General features: G+C 39.0%; 1 protein-coding gene across 1 annotated transcript in view; it reads right to left on the reverse strand.

The window, feature by feature from the left end:
* Positions 1–275: 275 nt before the first annotated feature.
* Positions 276–25983, reverse strand: part of LOC102847055 (serine palmitoyltransferase 1-like) — a 177256-nt gene continuing 151548 nt past the window's right edge. Inside the window, exons 13-15 of the mRNA XM_006902433.1 lie at positions 12352–12469; positions 3161–3234; positions 276–369 (exon numbers count right to left, since the gene is read on the reverse strand). Coding sequence (XP_006902495.1) covers positions 276–369; positions 3161–3234; positions 12352–12469 — 286 coding nt within the window. The remainder of the gene's footprint in view (positions 370–3160; positions 3235–12351; positions 12470–25983) is intronic.

Below are 25983 nucleotides of genomic sequence, written 5' to 3' on the forward strand. Positions count from 1 at the left end.
TTTCCATTCATTCATTGCTGCGCTTTTCTAATTTTTAAAAAAACAATAATGGCTATGTTCCCTGCAGCAGTGTTTATCAGTACTTGCAAAGAGATGAAAACAACACAAGTACCTATCAACAGATGAATAGACCACCTGGTAGCTATGCATGGTAGAATATTATGCAACACTAAAAAATAATGAAATTGAGACACCCCGTATAACACAGCCAGTCACTTTGCAGTGACCCAGAAATTTGTCTTCTTGATGCAGAGAAGGTGTCCACTCCACCAGGTTTAAAGCAGAACAGCTAGGGCCACTTCTTTGATTGTGGATGCAGCATTTTTCAGTTCTTGTTCTGTCTGTTCCACTGTGACTGCAACTCTAATACTGAAAAATAATAAAGGATATAAAAAAATAATCAAGTAATCTATGGCCTAATATCAATATCTAGCTCTTGACAATAAAGTTCTGGGAACACAGCTATACTCATTTGTCCAGAGCTGCTTCTGTATCACAATGACAAAGCTGAGTGGTGCTAACAGGAATCCCATGAGTCACAAGCCTGAAATATTTGCTTAACACAGGATGTCAACAATTCTCAAATCAATGAGTAAGCGTTGGTTGTCTATATGTCTAATCATAATTTAATAAATAATGAAGTTATATAATACTTTTAGGCAAGGCAGAAAATGCTAGCTTTCAGAAAGTTCTCCTGCTTTTTTTTTAATTTACAAGCACTCACTGGAAACGCATCTCCTGAGCTATACAGACATAGGAGTGGAGCCTGGAGTACTGAGCAGCACAGAGCAAGTATGGCCCTGTCTTCAAGTTCTATGGCCTCACTACTAATTACCCAGTTGGGGAGTTCAGCAAAAAATGAGTGGTGGAATTGGAAAGGGGTACTAGCCAGTTGCGGCTAGAATGTTTTCCCAAAGTCCAAGACTTATATACTGCATTCGCACAGCACTTACACTCCTTAGTGTGTGCATCCCTGGCGTAACATCTGTTTCTTCAAAGGAATCTTTCAGCTATCTTTGCAGCTTGTATAATGGGATCCCTAAATAAACATGCACGTTTTCAAATAATTTTAAGCTCCTGGGAAAAGCTCTCCTCACCCTACCACTATATTGCTAAGCACTCACAGTTCATTTGAAATATCACATAGTTCACCATGCTCAACTCAAGAAGCATCTGCTCCAAGACCCCACTGCATTCTCCTAGGTGTTCTTTCCAACAGTGTTCTTTCCCTTTTGCAACTGCAATGAACCCAATGCTGCTATGCCCCCAATATACCCCTGGTTTTGTGGCCCCTCACCTGGCTATACTGTAAGCTCTTCTGAATATAATTAAGTCTCCATTACTTTTACTATGTTTTTTTTTAAATGAATACCAGTTTAAAACTGTGAATCAAGGCATCCCAATACAGGCTTTCTAGGTCTCTATAGATTTGCCCTACTCTTTGTCCACTTTACTCTAGGTTTTATTGCTGGAGGATGAATTACCACAAGATGCTCTGGTCTGCAGAACTGGATGATGGCCCAGACCGTTGTCCCCTCTACAGGACTGTCCTGGCAGAAGTTGCTGGTACAGTGCATGAAACATTCGGCATACTATACACTGGAAATTTATTTTTGGTGATCTTTTCCAGATTGCTGACCAGAAGTTTAACTTAGGTCAAATAATATTTGACATCCTTAGCACTTCTTTAGGCTAACTCGAAGAGTATGTGTGAATCATTAAGAGTATTTCCAGTTATAATTTGAAAATAAAGTTTAAGAACAGAAACTTGATGATTTATTATTTTAATGATAGCCATTTTTCCTTATCCTGTGATACTCCTGAAATTTTTTATACATAGTTATTTCAGACTTCTTCTACTCTGTTGGCCAGACAGCTGTCCTCCAGATTTTCTGGCATAAGCTGCATCTGTTAACTGAAACAAGTCAATTGTTATCCCACTGTTTCCTGAGGCATTATGTTTTCAATGCCTTCAATGTAGCTTCCACTTACTCCTTTATTACTATTGGCTCTTGTTCATAAGATACTTCCTGAAATTTTTCAATGTCAATCAATCTGGTACAGTGATTCTGTGTATTTCCTCCATCTTCTTTTAATGCTCTCTGGATCATTCAATATATTGCCCATAGAATCTTTCAATATTGTGACATGAGGCTTAAATTTGTTTTTCAGTTCTCTCAGCTTGAGAAATGGAGAGCAAGTTCTTCCCTTTTTATTCTCCAATTCAAGCTCTTGGCACATTCCATTAAAATACTTTGTTCCGAGCTTCTGAGCTGCCCTTTGAAATCTTCTGTTAGGATCTTTTACTTTTGTTTTTCTTTTGTTTTGGCTTCTTGATGCTACAGTGTAATCTTTGCTTGCTGAAAGTGAGGAAGACTTGAAACACTTATTGCAGAAGATCAAGGTATGCAGCCTTAGGTATGAATGCATCTCAATGTCCACACAAATATTCTTACCACTGGACTGATAAGCAACATCATACTGGATGGAGAAGAGATTGAAACTGTCAACAGCTTCATTTTGCTTGGATCCACAATTAACATCCTTGGTACCAGCAGTCATGAAATAAGGAGATGCACTGCACTGGGAAAATCTGAAGTTAGACTCTTTTCTAAATTACTATGGATTAATGATATCAGTTTGGGGACTAAGGTGGGTCTGATTCATGTCTTTCTCATCACTTGCTCTGTATCTGAGAGCTAGATAATGAATAAGGATGACAGAAAAAGAATCGATGCCTTAGAGCATTGGCGTTGGAGAAGAACACTGAACATCCATCCCAAGGAACGCCAAGAAAACAAACAGATATGTCGTGGAGAGGGTGCAGCTGGAGTGCTCTTTGGTGGCAAGAATGATGAGGCTTCACTTCACATACTTTGAACATGTTGCTAAGTGGGGCTATTCTTGGAGAGGGACATAATCCTGGGAAGGGTGGAGGGTTGGAGAAGGAGAGGAAGACCCTCAACTAGGTGGACTGACACAGTGACTGCTACAGTGGGCTCTTGAGCATCAGGAAGTGTGAAGATGGCACCGGCTACAATAAGGTTTACATCTTTTGTTCAAAGGGTCGCTATGAGTTGTACTCAACTCAGTAGCATCTAACACCATCACATTTCATGAAGACATAAAAAAAAATATATATACTTTAATGTCAACCAACCTCGGAGGTGGGAGGCACTTCTCTTCTTTCTCCAAATAGCGTGCTTGGGTTAATGCGATACCCCTGCTAATGCACTACATGGGGGGCGGGGGAGGGAGAAAATGTCAGATATTGTGCCAATTAAAACAGGAAGATTCACAGAAATGCTAGCCCTCAACAACAGTTTTAATTCATTTTCCCAATTATAGAGACTAGAAGAGTAAAATAGTACAATATAATCTACTGAAGAAATGGCGATTTTTCCTTCTCTGTCCTATATAGTAGCAACTTGTTACAAGTAGTTACTGAATACTTTTGCTATGGCTACTAATGCTGAGAATTGAAATTTTACTTACTCTTTATTAATTTAAATAGTCACAGGTAGCTAGTGGTGTTCTACTAGGCAGAGCAGAGTTAGAACTTAGAAATAATATGAACCGTGGCACCAGGGATATCACTGATGATGTCTGATGGATCTTGGATAAAAGCAGAGAGTATCAGAAGGCTATTTATTTGAATTTTGCAAACTCTGCAAAGGCATCTGATTGTATAGATAACAAATTATGGGTAACATTGAGAAGAATGGGAATTTCAAAATACTTAACTGTACTTTTGAGAAAGCTTTATTTAGACCAAGAAGCTACTGAATGAACAAAGTAAGGGAACACTAACATGGTTTAAAATTAAAAACGGTGTGAGCCAGGGTTGTATCCTTTCTCCATACCTATTCAGTCTGTATGCTTAACTAATACTCATCAAGCTAGACTCTATGAAGAAGAATGTGAGATCAGGATCAGGGGAAAATTCATCAAAAACCTGTGTTATGCTGATGATATGACCTTGAAAGTGAGAACTTGAAGTGCTTACAGCAGAAGATCAAACACTAGCACTTTCAATATGGATTATATCTCAAAATTAAGTAAACAAAAATCCTCACTACTGGATCAAAAAACAACATCATGATACAGAAAGAAAAGAGCGACGTTAACAATTTCATCTCACTTAGATTAACAATCAAATATTTGGTAGCAGCAATCAAGAAATCCAAAGATAAGTCATAATGGGAAAATCTCCTTACTAGTAATGATGCTCTTTAAAAGTTTAAAGTCTAAAGTGTAACTAATTCAAGCCATCGTCTTTTTAATTACCGTCCATCTGGAAGTTGTGAAGTGAATTAAGGATGACAGGAGAAAAATTGATGTCTTTGAGTTGTGATGTTAGACCCATGCACCTCTTTTGATTTGTTTTGCTGGATTCATAGAACAACTGTATCTTGGAGAAAGTGCACTCAGGGTGTTGGAGGCAAAGATGGTGAAATTTGTCTCATGTACTTTGGGCATGTTGTTAGGAGGGTCTAGTTCTTAAAAGAAGACATCATGCTTGGAAATGAGGAGGGTCAGTGGAAAAGAGGAAAACTCTGAACAAGATTGGCACAGTGACCATTTACAATAGGTTTGAGTATATTAAATATCATGAGGATGGCATACGAAAAGGCATAGTTTAGATGCATTGTTCTTAAAGTTGTTTTGAGTCATAGTCCCACATGGCATATAAAAACATGTGGATTTGATGTCCCATAAACACAGTAACATGTTGTTGTTGTTATGTGCCATCAAGTCGCTTGTGACTCACAGTGACCCTACGTACAATAGCCCTAAACCCTGCTCTATCCTGTGCCAATCTCACTGTCTCCGACACACCTACCCCCATTACGCCAGTCACTGAATCAAGCCACCTCATAGAGGGTCTTCCTTTCCTGCGTTGTCTCTCTACCTTCCCAAACATGACGTCCTTCTCCAAGGACTGGTTCCTCCTTGCAACATGTCCAAAGTATGTCAGATGAAGCTTCAGAATGTTTGCCTTCCAAGAGCAGCCTGGTTTCACCCTCTCCAGGATGAACCTGTTCATTTTCTTAGCAGTCCATGCTATCTTCAACACCCTTCTCCAACACCACAGCACAGAGGCATCAGTTCTCTTTCTATCCTCTCTAACTAGTCATTGTCCAGCTCTCTGAGGGATAGCAAGTGAGTGCAAAGACCACGGCCTGTGTCAGGTGCACCCTAGTCTCCAGAGTGACACCACTGCTCTTCAGTCCTTTGGAGAGGTCCCTAACAGCAGACGTTCCTATCACAATGTTGTTGTTAGGTGTCCCTGAGTTGTAGACGACTCATAGTAACCTAATGAGTTAAAGACCTGAACACTGTTCAAAGAGTTTCTGGAGGCAAGTCATTTCATAAGTGGATGCCATTCCTGCTTCCAAGCTTGTTTTAATCGGGAAGCTCCATGAAACACTGTCCACCATGGGTAACCATTATTGCATTTGGCACATCAGTGTCATAGTGTTTAGCACCAAAGCAACAACAAGTAACCTCTGTACAGCTCTGCAAAGACCAGTGCTATGCTGCTTTAAAAGGTGCTTGACAAAAAACAATTTATACTAGGCCTGAGGGCCGCAGATTCAAATCACTCACCTTGGGTTTGGTAGCATAACTTTCTGTCCAGTAAGCCAACATAGCTCTCTTTATGTTGTCGTTGTTATTTTTGTTAGGTGCTGTTGAGTCATGGACGACTCGCATGTCTTTTAATTTCCTGTCTGCTGGTGCCAAGAGTGTTGACAGTGGAGCCAAGCAAACTAAAGCTATTAACAATCTCTTCACCACCCATCCTGATGCTGCCAAATGGCCCAGTGGTGAGAATCTTTGTCTTCTTGATATTGAGCCTCAATCCATATTGAAGGCTACAGTCCTTGACTTTTTGTAGCAAGCACTTCAGGTCCTCCTCAGTTTCAGCAAGCAGGATTGTGTTATCTGCATAATGCAGATTGTTGATGAATCTCCCTCCAATCCTGATACCACACTTCTCTTCATACAGCCCAGCCTCCCAGATAATAAATAATTAACATATTTACACTAACAGATGCTTCCCCAGATATGCTCACCAAGTTGTGTCAAGAAATCTGGAAGACAACCACCTGGGTTCCCATTCCAAAGAAAGGTGACCCAACAGAGTGTGGAAATTACCGAACAATGTCATTGATAACACATGCAAGGAAGATTCTGCTGAAGATTATCCAAAAATGACTACAACAGCACATTAACAGAGAACTGTCAGAGATGCAGGCTGGCTTTAGAAGGGGTCGTGGTACTAGAGATATTGTAGCTAACGTTAGATGGATCTTGGCTGAAAGCAGAGAGAACCAGAGGCATGCCAATCTAGGTTTCATTGATTATGCAAAGGTGTTTCACTGTGTGGATCATAACGAACTGTGGCTGATTCTGAGAAGAATGGGAATCCCAGAATACTTGATCTTGCTAATGTGAAACTTATACTTGGACCGGGAGGTAGTCATTAGAACAGACAAAGAAACACTGCATAGTTCAAAATCAGGAAGGGTGTATGCCAGGGATGTGTCCTATCTCCATACCTTTTCAAGCTACATGCAGAACAATAACATAGGTTTAAAAAAAAAAAGAAAGAAGAGGAGGCAAAAGAAATGAGAATAATATAAGTAAAATTGCTTCAGAGGATAGCAACCATGTCAAATGTTAGAAATAACTTAAAAATATCTCTAAGAAAATAAAAATAAAAATAAAAATCAGAGCATTGTAGTAGCTACTGGAATCTCTTTTATGGGAGGTAAAAATATTTAGGAGGTTAATAATGATGGTTGTACAATGTTATGAGTTGTACACTTCAAAAAAATGACTATATAGTATGCATAAATTCTAAATTAAAAAAAAAAAGAGAGAGCAAAAGGTGGCAATATTCTATTTCCTAAGGAAAAAAAAAACCAAAAAAAAAAAAACCAAACACCCAATTATTCCATGTCCCTGGAAGTAAAAAATATTTTCTTGAAAAGCAGTCAGAAAATCAAAAGATGAATTGCACTAGGTAAATCTGCAAGCAAACTTTCTAGAGTACTGAGAAACAATGATGTCAGTATAAAGACTAAGGTGCACCTGATCCAGTACATGGTCTTTGACTTGTTATGCATCAGAGAGCTAGAGAATGACAGAAGCAGAATTGATGCCTTTGAATTGTGGTGCTGGAGAAGTCTTGAACATACCATGGACTACTGCCAAGAAAACTATTTTGGAGAGAGTGAAATAAAGTTTTCCTTGAAAGCTAGGTATTTGATGTTTCATCTCATACTTTTGGCAGGGGGCCAGGAGGGACCAATCCTTAGAGAAGGATATCATGCTCGGAAGGGTGGAGGGACAGCACAGGAGAGGAAGACCCAGGATGAGATGGATACAGTAACTGTAGGGTAGGTATGTCAAGTCAGTGAGACTGGCTCACAACAGGGCAAGCTCAATGGCACATAACAACATCTATATTTTTCCACATAGGAGAAGAGGAAAAACAATGCCAGGCAATGATGATAGACTCCTCCTGATTAAAGACTGGAAATGTACTTGGAAAAGCGAGCTCCTCTTGAAAGCATATGTACTGGCTGTTTCTTGACCAGGTTGCTTCAGAATCATTCTAAAATTAAGAGTTTGGCAAAACAATATTTTGTCAAGTAAGAGTTCAAAAGGTCATTACAAAGAAAGAGGAGGGAAAAAAAGACCAAAATGGATGTCAGAAGAGATCCTGAATATTGCTAGAATGCTGCGAAGCCAAAATGGAGGGAAGAATTCAAGACTTTAAAGAGCTGAGCAGAAGATTTCAAAGGACAGAGTGAAAGGACAAAGTAAAAAATTACAATGAAATGTGCAAGGAGCTGGAGTCAGAGTATGAAAATGGCTGAACTCGCTTAGCATTTCTTAAGCTCAAGTAACTGAAGAACAAATTAAAATCTTGAGTGTTATAATTAAGGATGTTTTGGGGAGAATATTGAATGATTCAGAAGTATTAAAAAAAGATGGAAAGAATACACAGAGTTACTGTACCAAAAGGAATAGGCAGACACAGAAGAAGTTCATGAAATAACATATGAGCAAGAGCCTATGGCAATGAAGTTGCTTTGAAGGAATTGACAAAAAATAAGGCCCCAGGAATTGATGGTATAACAATTGACATATTTCAATTAACAGATGCTGTTCTAGAATGCTCACCAAGCTGTGTCAAGAAATCTGGAGGACAAACAGTTGACCAACTGACTGGAAGAGATCTATGTTTGTCCCCATTCCAAAGAAAGGTGATCCAACAGTGTGTGGAAATTACCAAACAATAACATTGATATCACATGCAAGCAACATTCTGCTGAAGTTTATCCAAAAACAACTGGAACAGCACATCAACAGAGGATTTGCCAAAAGTGCAGGCTTGGTTTAGAAGGGGTTGTGGTAATATTGTACTTCATGTTAGATAGAACTTGGCTGAAAGCAGGGAGTACCAGAGGAATATCTATCTGTGTTTCATTGATTATGCAAAGGCGTTTTACTGTGTGGATCACAACAAACTGTGGCTAACTCTGAGAAGAATGGGAAAAACCCAGAACACTTGTATCGTGCTAATGTGAAACCTACACTTGGAGCAGGAGGCAGTCGTCAGAACAGAGCAAGGAAATACTGCATGGGTCAAAATTGGGAAGGGTGTACACCAGGGATATGTCTTATCTCCATACCTTTTCAACCTATATGCAGAAGATATTATCGGGAAGGCTGGGCTGTATGAGGATAAATGCGGCATCAGGATTGGTGGAAGATTCATCAACAATCTGCATTATACAGATGACAGCACCCTGCTTGCTGAAACTGAGGAAGACCTGAAGCGCTTGGGGCAGAAAGTCAAGAACTGCAGCCTTCAATATGGATTGAGGCTCAATATCAAGAAGACAAAGATTCTCACCACTGGACCAATTGGCAGCATCAGGATGGATGGTGAAGAGATTGAGATTGTTAATAGCTTTAGTTTGCTTGGCCCCACAGTCAACACTCTTGGCACCAGCAGCCAGGAAATTAAGACATATTGCAATGGTAAAGTCTGCTGTTAGGGAACTCTCCAAAGTACTGAAGAGCAATGGTGTCACTCTGGAGACTAAGGTTTGCCTGATACAGGTCATGGTCTTTGCCATTACTTGCTATTATTGTCCATTAAAGAGCTGGACAATAACTAGGGATGACAGAAGAAGAATTGATGCCTTTGAGCTGTGGTGTTGGATATACCATGGACTGCTAAGATAAAGAACAGGTTCATCCTGGAGAAGGTGAAACCAGGCTGCTCCTTGGAGGCAAAGATTCTGAAGCTTCATCTGACATACTCTGGACATGTTACAAGGAGGAACCAGTCCTTGGGGAGGGACGTCATGCTTGGGAGGGTGGAGGGACAGTGCAGGAGAAGAAGACCCTCTATGAGATAGATTGATTCAGTGACTGGTGTAAGGGGGTAGGTGTGTCGGAGACTGTGAGGGTGGCGTAAGGCAGAGCAGGGTTCAGGACTGTTGTACATATGATCGCTATGAGTCACAGGCAACTCAACAGCACAAAAAAAACAACAATGCAACATTAACTTGGCAAAATCCTTTTTTTTTATTCTGTAGAAACAGAGCTCAAACGAGAAAACTGTAACATGACTCTTCTCTCCCTCAAGCACTAAAGGTGGAGTGGAGGTGAAGAAAGATTCTGAAATAACTAATAATAATTATTTTTAATACAGGAGTTATAGCTACATATATGAATTATAAAATCTCTTTCTTTCTTAAATGAAAAGATTCCACATATACACACATAGGCGGTAGGGTAGGTATGAAGACGTATCAAAGAACTATATGGGGTAAAACCTGGCACAGCCCAGGAGTGAGAGGCTCTGATGGACCACACCATTGTTACCACAAGCTGACCTTGCAGCCTGGGCCCAAAGCAGCAGCCTCTGAAAGCAGTAATTAACAGAACAAGGAAGCAAAATGGTATATATCTCCACAATATGAACAGTCTTCCAAGCATCCTGAAAAACCTACAACCAGGAAAGAATAAAATAGATGAATAGAACCTTCTAACAATCAAAACCCTATGCACAGTAAAAAAAAAACTTCTCCAACAGGGTAAAAAGGGAGGCCACTTAAAAAAAAATTGGTAATGATATGTCTGATAAGGGACTTACATCTAGAATTTACAGAGTATGTGAGAGCCACAAGATAAACAACCCAATTCACCAAAGATGACATTCAGATGGCAAACAAACACATGAAGAAATGTTCAAAATCCTTAGCTCTAAGAGATGCAAATCAAAACAACTATGAGATACAATCTCATCCCAGTAAGAATAGCAAACTTCAATAAAGCAGCAAACAACAAATGCAGACAAGGTTGTGGCGAAACTGGAACCCTTAATATACTCTGAAGAAACCAGAACTGCCACCCAAGCAGATATATGCATACCCATGTTTTTATTGCTGCTTTGTTCACAATAGCAAAGAATTAGAAGCAACCCAAGTAAGTGCCCATTAAACTACGAATAGATAGCGAACTTGTGGTATAGTCACACAATGGAGTACCATGCAGCACTGAGAAACAAAGAACTCTTGAACTATTATACAAAATGGGTGATCATGGAGGACATTAAGTGAAACATCTCAGTCACAAAAAGAGAAATAAAAGAGATGCCACTGTTGTAAAACAGGACTGATATGGAGGTTGGGGAGAATCGGGAAAAAAGAGGGGAATGTAGGAGAGAACTATATTAAAAGAATATATGGGGGGGAAAAAAGAAGGAAAAAAAAAGAATATATGAATAGGTATTAACGGCATGACAAGAGTCCAGAGTAAGAGCTGCTTAGTAAAGTGAACTGGGGAGAGGACTGTATAACAATGCAAGAATGAATAAATGAATGGATGAATGAATTTCTTTATCTATCTATCGAATGATCGATCGAACTTGGGGGGAAGGAGAGCAGGGAGGAAAATGTGCAATGAAAGAAAATTAAAAAAAAAATTCTGTACAATTTGAGGGGAAAAAAGATAGTATAAATTCTCATTTTCGGCATGTTAAAGAACTTTTATTCCTTCTCCTCGCTTGGTGACAGGAGTGTTTTGACTAGAGGACTGTAGAGACTATAGCACTCCAGTTAATACCTGAAAGCTAATGAATTGTTTCTTAACCCTCCTAGGCGCTAACTTTTAGATCAAGAGCTATTTGGTAGTGAGGACTATGTTGTATATAGATACGTATTTAGGTATGTTGTGTACCTTCAAGTCTGAACTAACCCACTGCTGACCCTCCAGTAGGTCAGAGTCATTAAACTGAATGAGCGAAGGCTGCCCATCCTTCACCCACGGAGCTGGTGGATTTGAACTGTGTGCCTTTGGGACTGCAGTGCAGCTTCTTAACCATTTAGCCACTGGAGCTCGCCTGTTGTTAGTTGCTGCTAAGTCTACTACAACTCTTAGTGACCCAACAAACAATCGATATCAATCCTACCTTATCCTGTGCCATCCTCTTTATCTCTAATATAGCGGAGCTCATTGTTTTCATTTTTTTTAAATAGTTGAGTCCATTGTTATAGTCACAATATCAATTCATCTTGTGGAGGGTATTCCTCTCCTTCACTGACTTTCCACCTTTCCAAGCATGATGCCCTTTTCCAAGGACTGGCCCTTCCTAACAACATGCCCAAAATATGTGAAACGAAGCCTCATTATCCTTGCCTTTAATGTAAAAATACCTGGGTTGTATGTTCTCCAAGACATAGTTACTTGTTCTTTTGGCAGGGTCACTATGAATTGTACTTGACTCAGCACCTAACAACAGCAGCAACAACAGCAGCAGCAGCAGCAGCAGCAGCAATAATACACCATACCCAATTACAATATTCTTAGTGGGAAGAAGAGGTTTTGTCAATCCAAATGCATGTAGTTCGAATCCACCAAGTGCTCCATGGGCGCAAGATGGGCAATCTCCCCTCTGTGTGATTTAATTCTTCTGAAAACCTACTGGAGGGTCAGCTATAAGTCAGTTGCAGACTCAATGGTACATAAGAACAATTATTTGGGGTAGAAGGTCATTATTTGAATACAAGGGTGACAATACAACACAAAATTCTGGTAGATAATCAGACTAAGTATAGCCTGCCATTATAGATAAGATGTAAACCTAACTGGGCAGAGCTAGACATTAGGCAGGAAGGACCTGAGCCTAAGAACATGTCCATGTAGAAGATGGTGATAGGCCATATCCTTTATATCTTACCTTTCAAAAATGTTAAAAAACAACAACATTGCATGGCATGACACAGAAGTAGGGCAGAGATACTTGAACAAGGAGATACTTACTTGATTCACGATTTCTTCAAGCAGTATAACATCTTTCTCTCTTGATCCAGTGCTTTTTTCTAGTTGTAGATGAAATGCAGGAGAAAAAGGCTCCCCTACAACTTTCAATCCAGAAATGCTGAGGAGGAGAAAATACACATAAATTCCTTGCACATGCAAAGATATCTCACATAAAAATAATGCAAAAAGTCAACATTACAGATGCCTACTGTATGTAACAAAAGTTAAGGCTTTTCTTGGAAACGCCATCATAAGTGTGGTAGACTTCCAATTCTTGGAAACACCATGGTAAGTGTTGGAGACTTCCAATTCTGACAAAACTGTAAACACACTCTAGGCAGTGCTTCCTAATCTAGGAGAGCTGCCTCCATATAATCCTGACACATTTGCTGCTTTTATGAGCATGTGCTTCCCTCCTATTCCCAGATCAATATTGCTCTCAATTACAAAGAAACACCAGTCACCTGCTGCCTTTCACTGATGAGCCCTGCTGCCTCATCACCACAGCTCACAAGAACTCCTGAGAGTCCTATACCACTCACCCTTAGGGGTCCTGCCCTCACTGTCAGCTCTACTTGTCTCATCTATGCCTAGTTTCAGGTCACTTTCATGACCCTTTCATCACCCAATTTAGGGCAAGGTCCACTTTATTCTGTTACCTGTCCTGTTTAGTTCTTACACAAACTGCCTTCATGGGTTACTGGTTACAAGGTATTCTTTATGCCTTTATTTTGTCTTATAGTCTCATAAATTATGAGGGTAAGCTAACCTTTATTTTGATCACTAGCATTATGTTTGGATTTAAAGTTCCTTTTAATTATACTTAGTTATAATTTTACCTTGAGTTAAGATTATTTTTTCTTGTCTACTGCTTTAAGAAAGAAAAGTTTCTTTAGGGGATATGTGTGAAAGCTGTTTTCAAATTATTTTTAAAAAGGGCATGAGAACTGTGCTTGGTTAGGTTCCTAAAGTCCACTTTTTCTGTCTAGGACACAATGATGTCATATGTCTATCTGAAATTAAATAGAAATCCTGCATTTAGTTTGTTTTCCCTGGAAAGATATGTTTGTCTCCAAGAATGAAATCAGTATTAAAAATAGTAAGTAGTATATTTGATTCCTCCCAGTTCAGGACTCAACAGGCTTCACTGAGTAAACTACTAGGTACTAAGGACTTTCCTAGATGCTGGAAGCTAATATTCACCAGACTCTTAAAACCACTATATGCACAATAAATCTGTGTTTCTTTTCATCAAATGTACTATATCATGCTAAGAGCTCTCAGTAATTCAGGCTTCAGATGTGGGGAACATGTCTAGATGAGTTCTTTTATCAGTGTAGACACAATCATATAATTTCTAAACCCATTTTATAATGACTTTTAATTTTTTAAAATAGGAGTCAAAGTCTACAGAGAAAACAGGATTTCCATCAGATTTCATCCATGAAGTTCACATCTAATAGCACTCTTCCCAATCCTCCTTGTGATTTCTATTTCCACATATTCTTTCTTATTCCTTCTTGACTTCTGAGCAAATGCTTAGCTTTTAATCTCATACAGTCGATTGTTATAATGAGTACTGTCCTCTCTGTTGTTCTTGAACACCTAATATGTCTGCTGTTTGGCTTAGGGCCAAGTCTTAACTTTAAAGGTAAATTTGGTTTCAGGTTTAAAGGGTGACTAGAAACCAGTCTCAGGGGTTCCACCAATATTTATGATATCAGTTAAAGCTGGTCTTTATTACGGTTTTTTGGTTCCACATTTTCCACCCACCCTCTGTGGACCTTCTATCAGGGACCTTCTATTGTGATCTGCTTCAAAGCAGTCAGCACTGGTAGCAGCTGGACACTATTTCTTCTGGTCTCAGGGTTGGCAAATTGAGGTTTTTGTCATGTATTTCCATGAAGACATTTTGTACCATAGGATTTGGGCAACAACTATGCTTAAGGAAGCAGCCCACATTTCCTTCTTTTGTGGCATCCAATAAAAATGCATCCCCCTTAATGAATTTTCTTAAATTATCAGATGAAGTATATTTGATTTTACTTGACAATTGTTCATTACCAAAGACCTGCTGATTTTGAGATGCTGGAGGTGATTCCTCTTGGGGCTTTTTTGTGTTTGAATCTCAAACTCCTTTATCATTCTTTGAGGATCTAATGTGGTCGTTTGGTTATCCTGGTCCTTTGATGGTGTTTTACACTGACTTATATTCTATCACATCTGTGTCAATCAGCAGGCGTCTTCAGGATCAGAAGTTGAAGTTTTTATGGTACATCAGTCCTTTGGACTAATTACTTTACACATCTTCATTTTCTTCCCACTTCTCTGCACCAGAGGGAGAGAGCACCTTAGAGTACCTTAGATAGCTACACATGAGCTTTTTGTGGACTATGTATTAGTATAGGCTATTATTGACTTTGTCTCTCAACCTTAATACTAGAAACAGGAGAAGTGAATTGTTGATTATCTCTCATTCTCATTGTCTTGAGTCAGAACCGATTCAGAGCTGACCCTTGCTGGGTTTCAGGTCACAGGAGGAGATTGTCCATCTTTCTATAGAAAAATTAAAATATTATCCTAGAACTAACAGTGAAGTATTGGAGGAAAAGAAATCATGATAATAAGTTAAAATTAACATAAATGGATAAATTAGAAATAGAAAATAAAACTGAAAAAGTATAAATACAAAGGAGAGAGTCAGAAGCTACACTTCAACTTGAAGAGAGCCTTTAAGGAGGGTTCTTCCCAATTTTTAAGGAAAGAATAAAGAAGCTTTATTTTATATGGCAGCTCTGGTGGTACAGTAGCCCAAGAGCCTGGCATCTTCGCAGCGACTGCACAATATATTCTTATTCTCTATGCCCCTGATAGCAGATTTGCTCAATCCACAAAAACATTGTTCTACATCCTACTTTGATGAGTAGCAACTTACAATCTTAGAAACCCCACTGAAGATCAGCTATGAATCAGTTCTGACTCGACAGCAATGCACTTTTTATGTCTTACATAGTTGTTCTAGGAAACAGAAAATGTAGAAAAACCATTCAACGTTTTCTTAGGGTACCATAATGTTTCCAGAGTGAGTTCTTCACTTTTTATTCTCCAATTCCAGTTCTCTGCACATACCATTTATAATATTTTGCTTTGTCCTCCTGAGCTGCCCTTTGAAATCTCTGTTCAAGGTCTTCTACTTTGTTTTGGCTTCATGATGCTTCAGTGCAATTTTTAGAATCTCTTCTAACAACCATTTCGAATTTTTCTTTCTCCTGTTTTCGTAATGACCTTTTGTTTCCTTCATGGATTTGAAACATGAATATGATCCCATAACTCTTCTGGTTTTTGATTACTGGTGTTCAGTGCTTCCAACCTATTCCTAAAATGATCTTCAAATTCAGATGGAATTGAATAACAATCCTATCTTGGTTCCTGTGGACTTAGTTTTCTTCGGCCTCAATTTGAACTTGCATAGGAGTAATTGATGGTGTGACAGATAGTTTTGATTGCCAATATTAAACTTCTCTAAAAACTTTTTCCACAAACATAGTCAATCTGATTCCTATGCAGTCGATCAGATGAGATCCATGTGTAAAGTCATCATTTATGTCTTTTAAATAAAGGATATCTGCAATGAATAAATCACTGTAAATACAAAATTCAATCATTCTATTTCTAGCCTAATTTCTATTACCAAGCCCATATTCCCCAGTTGGAATCTGGTTTCCCCTTTTGTGCCCCTAATTTGCGACAGGAACCTCAGAGTTTCGCACATGGCAGGAATCTGAGACTGCGTTCTTCCCTGGACATTCTGTCCCAGATCTCCATCGCACTTGTAGACCTCAAACCAAATAAACAACATCGGCACCTAACAACAAACAGATCTTAAGGAGGACACAGCCCTCAACTTGGAAATTATCATATTGTGACATCTATGTGGTACAAAAGGAAGAGCCGAGATACTAAGTCATAAGACAACAGTTATGGAGCAGAAACTCGGAGCAACCACCGTTCCATAATACTGTCTCAGACAAAAATGGGATTTGGACATAAATCCTCTTAAATGTGAAACAAAAATTAGTGTAATAACAGCATTACGAGGCACAAGCCATCATAGAAGTGACTCATGGCCTAAGCCATCAAATCAAGGGGTGCCTGAGGGAAGGTGCTGGACAGGGTAGGAAGGAGTCCAAGGGATGTTGATGTAGTATAAAAAGGGAAGAGACAGAACACACATGCTGCGGGTGGGGGTACATTCAGTACTGAATGTACTGGTTATCTCTGTGAGGAAAAGTGTCTTTCATCTGCTCCTTATGGTAAAATGCTTGTCTGTCACCTACTGTTTGAAAGCTAAGCATCCAATTAAGACAGTCTAGAAAGAAGGCTTGGCCATCCACTTGCAAAATACAACAGGCATTCGAAAACCCTAAGTACATTTAGAGTAGATGAACAGATTATGGCAACTGAGGCTGAGTCCTCAAATTTAGCAGAAAATAATGATTAAAGATTAGGATGTGAGAAGAATGAAAGCAGGAAATCTGGACATCACTAAGAAAGAAATGGAATGCATATATATTAACAGGAGATATTAATGAAATGAGATGGATTGGCATGGGACATTTTGAATCAGATGATCATATGATCTACTATGCTGGAGATGAAAAGATGAGGAAAATAGGGTTGCTTTCATAGTTAAAAAGGTTGTTTCTAGATCCAACATGAAATACAATGTTGTGAGTAATAGAATAATATCCATACACATACAAGGTAGATTTGTTAATATCACTATTCCAATTTATGTACCAACAACAAGAGCCGAGAAGGAGGAAATATATGATTTCCACCAACTTTTGCAGTCAGAAATCAATAGAAGATGTAACCAAGATGCTTTAATGCAAAGTTGGGAACCAAGAAGAAGAAACAGTAGCCAGAAAACATGGACTTGCTGACATAATGAAGCTGGGGATAGAAGGAAAGAATTCTGCAAAATCAATGATTTATTCGTAGCAAATATCATTATAAGAAAGATAAATGCACGTTATACGCAAAGATTTCAGGAATCAAACTGATTACATCTGTGGAAGGAATCTTTGGAGAAGTCCAATATCAGCAGTGAAAACTAGGCCAGGTGATGACTGTGAAACAGACCATCAACTACTCATATTGTCGTTGTTGTTATGTGCCATTGAGTCACTTGCGACCCTGTGTAAAACAGCCCTAAACTCTGCTTTGTCCTGTGCCAATCGCAATGTCTCTGATACATCCTGATTACCCCAGCCAATGAATCAAATCCACCTCATAGAGGGCCTTCCCCTCGTGCGCTGTCCCTCCACCCTACCAAGCATGATGTCCCTCTCCAAGGGATATAAACAAGTTCAAATACATGCTAAAAAAGGTCAAATCAAATTCAAAGGAATCAAAATTTTCTCTTGAATCTCTCCCATCTGAATGTAAAAACCAATTCAAGAACAGGTTTGAGGCCATGTATGAGCTGTGATAGATGAGCTGTGGTAGGATATCAAGAATATCATACATAAAGAATGCAAAAGGTCATTACAAAGACAGAGGAAGAAGAAACGACCAAACTGGATGTCAGAAGAGACTCTGATTATTGCACTCAAGTGCCAAGAAGCCAAAGTGAAGAGAAGAAATCAAGAAGTTGAAGAGCTGAATAGAAGATTTCAAAGGGCAGCTTGTGAAGACAAAATAAATATTATAATGAAATGTGCAAGAAGCTGGAGTTTGGAAAATCAAAAGGACTTTAACTTGCTCAGCATTTCTCCAGCTTAATGAGCTAAGGAACAAATTCAAGCTGCAATACTTAAGGATGTTCTGGCAGAACACTGAATAATTCAGAAAGCATTAAAAGAAGATGGAAGGAGAATAGAGTCACTGTACAAAAACAATTAGCTGACAGAGAAGAATTTCCTGAAACATAGACGAAACGGCAATGAAGAAGGAAATGCAGGCTGCTCTGAAGGAATTAGCAAAAAATAAAGTCCCAGGAATTGATGGAATACCAATTTACATATTTCAACAAAGAGATACTCCACTGGATGTTCTCACCATGTTGTGCCAAGAAATGTGGAAGACAACTACCTGACAGAAAGAGATCTATTGATTCCCATTTCAAAAAAAGGTGACCCAACAGTGTGTGGAAATTATCAAACAATTACACTAATACTGCATGCAAGCAAAATTCTGAAGATTATTAAAAAATAACTGACACAATACAATGACAGAGAATTAGCAGAAATAATAGCTGGGTTTAAAAGAGGTTGTGGCATTAGAGACATTATTACCAGTGTTAGATGGATTTTGGCAGAAAGCAAAGAGTACCAGAAGAATGTCTATCTGTGCTTCATTGTCTATGCAAAGGCATTTGACTGTGTGAATCACAACAAGTTGTGTCCAATCTTGAGGAGAATGGGAATCTCAGAACATTTGATTATGCTCATGCAAAAATTATACTCAGATCAGGAAGCAGTCCTTGGAACAGAGCAATGAAATACTGCATGATTTCAAAATCAGATGGAAGTATGTCAGGGATGCATTCTGCTCAATCTATATGTAGAACAGATCATTCAGGAGCCTGAGCTTTATGGTGAAAAATGTGGTATCAGGATTGGAGGAAGACTCATCAACAACCTGGGTTATGCAGATGACACAACCTTGCTGAAACTGAGGAGGATCTAAGTGCTTGCTGCAGAAGGTCAAGTAGTCTTCAATGTGGACTGAAGCTCAACATAAAGAAAACAAATATTCTCACCACTGGGAAAATTGGTAGCAACATGATAGATGGAGAAGAGACAGAGGTTGTGAACAATTACAGCTTGCTTGGCTCCACAATGAACACTCTTGGCACCAGCAGTCAGGAAATCAAAAGACAAATTACACTGGGGAAATCTGCTGTCAAAGACCTCTTCAGAGTACTGAGAAGCAACGATATCTGTCTAGAGACTAAAGTGCACTTGACACAGGCCATGGTCTTCAATTTTTGCTATTTATCAGGGAGCTGGACAATGACTAAGACTGACAGAAGAACAACTGATGCCTTTGAGTTGCGGTGCTACAGCAAAGTCTTGAACATATCAAGGACTGCCAAGAAATTCCCACTTTTGCATTCTAGCCACCAATTATCATTAACGCATCTTGACTGTTCGGTCAAATTCAGTCTTCAAGATTTGGGAAAAATTTTCAATTTCTTCCCCTTTGGATCCAGTTGTAGAATAGCATATTTGAATAACAGTTGTGTTAAAAGGTCTTCCTCGTATGTGTATGGATATAATCCTATCAGTCACAACATTGTATTTCAGGATAGAACTTGAAATTTACTTTTTCACTATAAATGCAACACCATTCTTTTTCTGTTTTTGTTTCCAGCATAGTATTATTATCTGATTCAAAGTGGCCAAACGTGGTCCATCTCACCTAATGCCTAACATGTTGATGGATTGGAGGGAAACTCATCAATAACCTGCATTATGCAGATGACACAAGTTTGCTTGATGTTAAGTGAGGAAGACTTGAAGGATTTGTAAAAGATCAAGGAATACAACCTTAGGTATAGATTGCATCTCAATGTCAAGAAAACAAACATCATGATGAATAGAGAAAAGACTGCAACTGTCAACAGCTTCATCTTGCTTAGATCCACAATTAACACCACTAGTACCAGCAGTCAGGACATAAGGAGATGTACTGTACTGGGAAAATCTTCAATTAAGGAGCACTCCAAATTACTGATGAGTAATGATCTCAGTTTGAGGACTAAGGTGCATCTGATTCAGGCCATAGTCGTTCTGATCACTTGTTATGCATCTGAGAGCTGGATCATGAATAAGGATGACAGAAGAAGAACTGATGCTTTAGAATTGTGAACATCCCACTGATGGCCAAAAGAACAAACAGATATGTCTTCGAAAGGGTGTAGCCGGAGTGCTCTTTGGAGGCAAGAAAGAAGAGGCTTCACCTCACATACTTTGAGGATGTTGCCAGGAGGGGTTATTCTTTGAAGAAGGACAAGATGCTGGGAAGGGTGGAGGGTCAGCAAAGGAGAGAAAAATCCTCAACTAGGTGGACTGACACAGTGACTACTGCAATGGGCTCTTGTGTGTCAGAAAGTGTGAGGATAGCACAGGATAGAACAGGGTTCAGATCTTTTGTTCATAGGTTCGCTATGAGTGTGCCGTCAAGTTGATAGCACCTAATACACAAGCTCGCTATACATCGCAAGCGACTCAATGGCATATAAAAACAATAACATACTATGACAGATTTGAAAGCATAAGAGTGGCATCCACTTCCTAAATAACAGGCCTCAGAAACATTATGAACTTTGATAAACGTTGATAGTTGTAGAGGGACTTCAAGCTTTTTGTTCATAGTGTCACTATAAATTGTGCTTGACTCGAAGATCATCAACAACAACAAAAAACAATCATAATGTAAGTAAGGTTGGTATAACAAAAGATCATAGTTAAATATCTTACTTAAACAATTAGAAAAAAAAAGTTAGTTGCCTTCTAGTTAACTTTGACTCATAATGACCCTATTAAAAACGGGTCACAATCTTGGCCTATCCCCTGTAGCAGTTACTGTGACAGTCCATCTTGTTGAGTCATCTTTTTTGCTAACCATCTACCTTTATCAGGATGAAATATTTTTCCAAGGATTGGTTCCTCCAAAGAATAAGCTCAAAAAAAGCGAGATGAAGTTTAACTAACCTTGCCTTTTATAACACTTTGATTTCCTTTCCTATAAAACAGAATGTGTGTTTATTTGGTAGTCAAGATACTCAATACTCAGAGATTAAAGGCTTATTGAAACTAAAATTATGGGTAAAAATATTCATTAAATTCAATGTAAAATGTTGCCATCAAGCTGATCCATACTCTTGGCAACCCCTTCTATTAACTGAAGTGAGTCATATGCTTTTCTTGGTTATAATTTTTACAGAAGAAGATTTTCAGGACTTTTTTTTTTGAGCTAATGTGGTAGGTTTGAACCAACAACCTTGAGGTAACCAGATTAGTACAAAATGTTTGCATCACATGAGACCTTTTATAAAAGTCTAAATGCAGAGAAATATCCTGAAATATAGTATGAATTATCAAGCATGTCAATGTAACCAACTATACAAATTCATGATTTAGCTTGACATAAAAGAACTGATAATGCAACATGATTTGTTGCTAACAGTACTGTTGACTTTTCTACAACTCATAATGATACTATGAATAATAAAAGATCAAAACCATGTCTTATCCTGTGCCATCATCTCTTGCATGATCAAGCCCACTGTTGCAGTTACTATGTTAATACATCTCACTGAACATCATCCTCTATTTAGCTGACCCGCTGTTTTCTCTGGGAGCTCTGGTGGCCTAGTGGGTAAAGAGGTGAGCTGGCAGCCCAAACGTAGGTAGTTCGAATCCACCATGAGAGAAAGATGGTCAACCTCAGGGGATTTACAGCCTTTGAAAACTATGAATTGGTTCTAACAAAATGTCATATAACAACAACGACAACTCCTTTCCCCAGAATGAGGTCTTTTTATACAAGGAGTATCAAAATGTCCAAAGTAGGTGAGATAAAGTATTATTATCTTTGCCTCCAGAAAGCAGAATGATTACACTTTCTCCAAGTCAGATTTGCTTGTCCTTATGGCATTTCATGGTATATTCAATGTTGTTGTTGTTGTTATTGTTATGTGCCATCGAGTTGCCAGCGACTCTACGTACAACAGCCCTAAACCCTGCTTTGACCTGTGCCAATCTGTCTCCAACACACCTATCCCCATTACCCCAGTCACTAAAGCGATTCACCTCATTGAGGGTCTTCCTCTCCTGCACTGTCCCTCCACCCTCCCAAGCATGACGTCTTTCACCAAGTACTCGTCCCTTCTTGCAACATGTCCAAAGTATGTCAGACAAAGCTTCAGAACCCTTGCCTCCAAGGAACAGCGTGATTTAATCCTGTCCAGGATGAACCTGTTCGCTTTCTTAGCAGTCCATGGTATATTCAATACTCTTGTCCATCATCACAGCTCAAAGGCATCAATTCCCCTTCTATCATCCCTAGTTATTGTCCAGCTCTCTAATGCATAGCAAGTGATTGCAAAGACCATGGCCTATTTTGAGGAAATGCTGGGGAAAAGGAGGGGGCCTATGGCCAGGGCAGATCGATTAGCTCAGGGTAAGTGCAAGCCTATCTGGACCAATAGCCCTTAATACGGGATACAGAAAACTCTACTATGTTTGGCTGTTTTGGCTTGAGAAAACTCGTCACCTGGGAAGATGTCTGCTGCATCTATTGAGCTGGGAATGGTCTGCACTGAACTGAGATTCTCCTGTCCAATCTGCATGTACCACATCTATAAATCCACCCCATCCTGTCTTCCTGTTTACTCACCTGTATATAAGCACACTGTAACATCCTATAACATTGAGTCAGCTCCCTGAAATGCTCCCGGAGTAGTATGTCTCCATCATGCTTATCCTTGTCAGGTGTCACTGGCCCCTACCAGCAAATGGACAGTGACAGAATGTATCAGGCACACCTTAGTCTTCAGAGTGACACCACTGCTCTTCAGTACTTTGGAGAGGGCCCTAACAGCAGACTTTCCAATCACAATACGTCTTTTAATTTTCTGGCTGCTGGTGCCAAGATGGTTGACTGTGGAATGAAGTAAACTAACCCTGTTAACAATCTCAATCTCTTCACCATTCATCTGATGCTACCAATTGGCCAGGTGGTGAGAATCTTTGTCTTCTTGATACTGAACCTCAATCCATATTACATTCTTATATACACGCTCTGTTGGGTCGCCTTTCTTTGGAATGGGAACAAATATAGATCTCTTCCAGTCATTGGCCAAGTAGTTGTCCTCCAGATTTGAAACAACTTGGTGAGCACATCAAGGGCAGCATCTGTTAGCTGAAATACGTCAGTTAGTATACCATCAATTCCTGGGGCCTTATTTTTTTCCAACTCTTTCAAAGTAGCTTGAACTTCTTCCTTCATCACCATAGGCTCTTGGTCATATGTTGTTTCATTAAATTCTTCCGTGTCTGCCAATTCCTTTTGGCAGAGTGATTCTCTATACTCTTTCCATCTCCTTTTAATACTTCCTGGATAAATACCAGACTTCAGAGGTATTCATGGTCAACCTTTCATATATGAAGTAAAAAGATCATGGCTTGGATCAGGTACACCTTAGTCTTGAAAATGACATCTTTGCTCATAATACTTTAAAGAGGTCCTTGACAATAGGTTTTTTTAAAATTAATTTTAATGAAAGTTTACAAGAAACTTTGGATTTCCAGTCATTCATTGTTGCACTTTTCTTCTTGCCTATCCCTGCCACACCCAATTCACTGTTCTTGAAAAGAAAAACTCTTTTATTGATATACAATCCCTCCCCCCACTCCACTCCACTATGGAGCCTTCACACTGGAATTCTGTAATGACAAGAACACCCATTCATATAGCTCTTTTAAACAGTTCTCTCCCTCATCAGTTTCAATGCAATAGATATCATTCCTCCCCTCCTTTCTGTCATCCCTCAACCCTGTAAGTCTCGTTTTACGACAGTGGCCCTATGCAGTATTTGCCCTTTTGTGACTGAGATACTTCACTTAGCAAAATGTCCACCGGCGTCACACAATTTGCATAATATTTCAAGGGTTCCTTGTTTCTCAATGCTGCATAGTATTCCATTGTGTGAATATACCAAAGCTTTTCTATCCATTCGTTTGTTGATGGCCACTTGGGTTGTATCCAGCACTTGCTATTGTGAACAAAGCCGCAGTAAAAATGGTTGTGCTTCTATCTGCTTGGGTAGTAGTTCTGGTTTCTTTAGAGTAAATTCCCAGTAGTGGAATTGCTGGGTCAAATGGTACATCTATTTGCAACTTTTTGAGAAAGCACCATACTGCCTTTCATAATGTCTGCATCATTTTACACTCCCACCACCAGTGAATAAGGGTTTCAGTTTCTCCGCAACCTCGCCAGCATTTGTTGTTTGCTGTTCTGTGAAATTTTGCTGTTCTTACTGGAGTGAGATGGTATCTCATAGTTGTTTCGTTTTGCATCTCTCTTAGAGCTAGGGATTTGGAACATTTCTTCGTCTGTTTGTTGGCCATCTGAATGTCTTCTCTGGTGAAGTGTCTGTTCATATCCTGTGCACATTTTGCAATTAGGTTGTTTACCTTTATCTTTTTGGGGTCCTCAAGTATTTTATAAATTATAGATATAAGTCCCTTGTCTGACATACGTCATTACCAAGTATCTTTTCCCCAGTCTGTGGCTTCCCTTTTTACCATGTTGGAGAAGTTTTTGGATGTGCATAGGGACTTGATTCTTATAAAGTCCCATTCATCTATTTTATCTACTCCTGGTTGTAGATTTCTAGGATCCTTGAAGACTGTTCATGTTGTGGATTAGGACTTCTAGAGTTCTTCCAAGCTTTCCTTTAATGAATTTTATAATCCTTGGGTTTAGTCCTAGGGTCATAATCTACCTTGAATTGGTTTTTGTGTATGGAGTGAGGTATGGATCTTGCTTGAGCTTTCTGCAGATAGCTTTCCAGTTTTGCCAACACCATTTGTTGAAAACGCTGTTATTTCCCCACTAAACTGATTTCATCTCCTTGTCAAAAATCAGTTGATTATAGATAGACAGATGGACTGATTTCTGGGTTCTCAATTCTATTCCACTGATCTATGTGTCTGTCATTGTACCAGTACCATACTGTCTTGATCACCATGGCAGTGTAGGATTTGAAATGAGGGAATGAGATACCTCCTACCTTGTTTCTATTTTTAAGGAATGCTTTGCTTATTTAGGGCCTCTTTCCATTCCATATGATACCAGAGATTGCTTTTTCCATCTTGTTGAAGAATGGAATTAGTATTTGTACTGGGATTGCACTGAATGTGTAAATTGCCTTTGGGAGTCTTGTCACTTTCACAATATTTGAGTCTTCCTCTCCAAGAGCAAGGAATATTCTTCCATTTCTCCATATCTCTTTTTTTTCCTGTAGTAATGTTTTGTTATTTTCTTTCAATAGATCCTTTGTGCTCTGGTTACATTTACTCCCAAGTATTTATTCTTGTTATAGCTACTGTGAAGGGTATTGTTTTTCTTAGCTCCAGCTCTGAATTCTTTTTGTCAATGTAGAGAAATCTAACTGATTTTTGTATGTTGATCTTGTATACTGCCACTTTGCTGAATCGATCAACTATATCTAGTCGTTTTCTTGCTGAGTCTTTAGGGTTTTCTCAGTATACTATCAAATCATATAATCTGCATAGAGAGATAATTTTACCACCTCCTCTTTGCCAATTTGGATTACCTCTTATTTTTTTCTCTTGTCTTATTGCTATCTCTAAGATTTCTAATACAATATTGAAGAGGAGACATGATAGTGGGCATCCTTGTTTACTTCCTGTTCTTCAAGGGACTGCTTTTAATCACTCTTCATTGAGAACAATGTTGGCTCTCAGGTTTGCATATATACTTTTTACTAGCATCAAGAAATTCTCCTCTAGTCCTATTTTGTTGAGTGTTTTAATCAGGAAAGGGAGTTGGATTTTGTCAAAGGCCTATTCTGCTTCAATTGATAGGATCATG

Source organism: Elephantulus edwardii, unplaced genomic scaffold, assembly GCF_000299155.1.
Source record: "Elephantulus edwardii isolate Elephantulus edwardi_28Jun2011 unplaced genomic scaffold, EleEdw1.0 scaffold00411, whole genome shotgun sequence".
Taxonomy (NCBI): domain Eukaryota; kingdom Metazoa; phylum Chordata; class Mammalia; order Macroscelidea; family Macroscelididae; genus Elephantulus; species Elephantulus edwardii.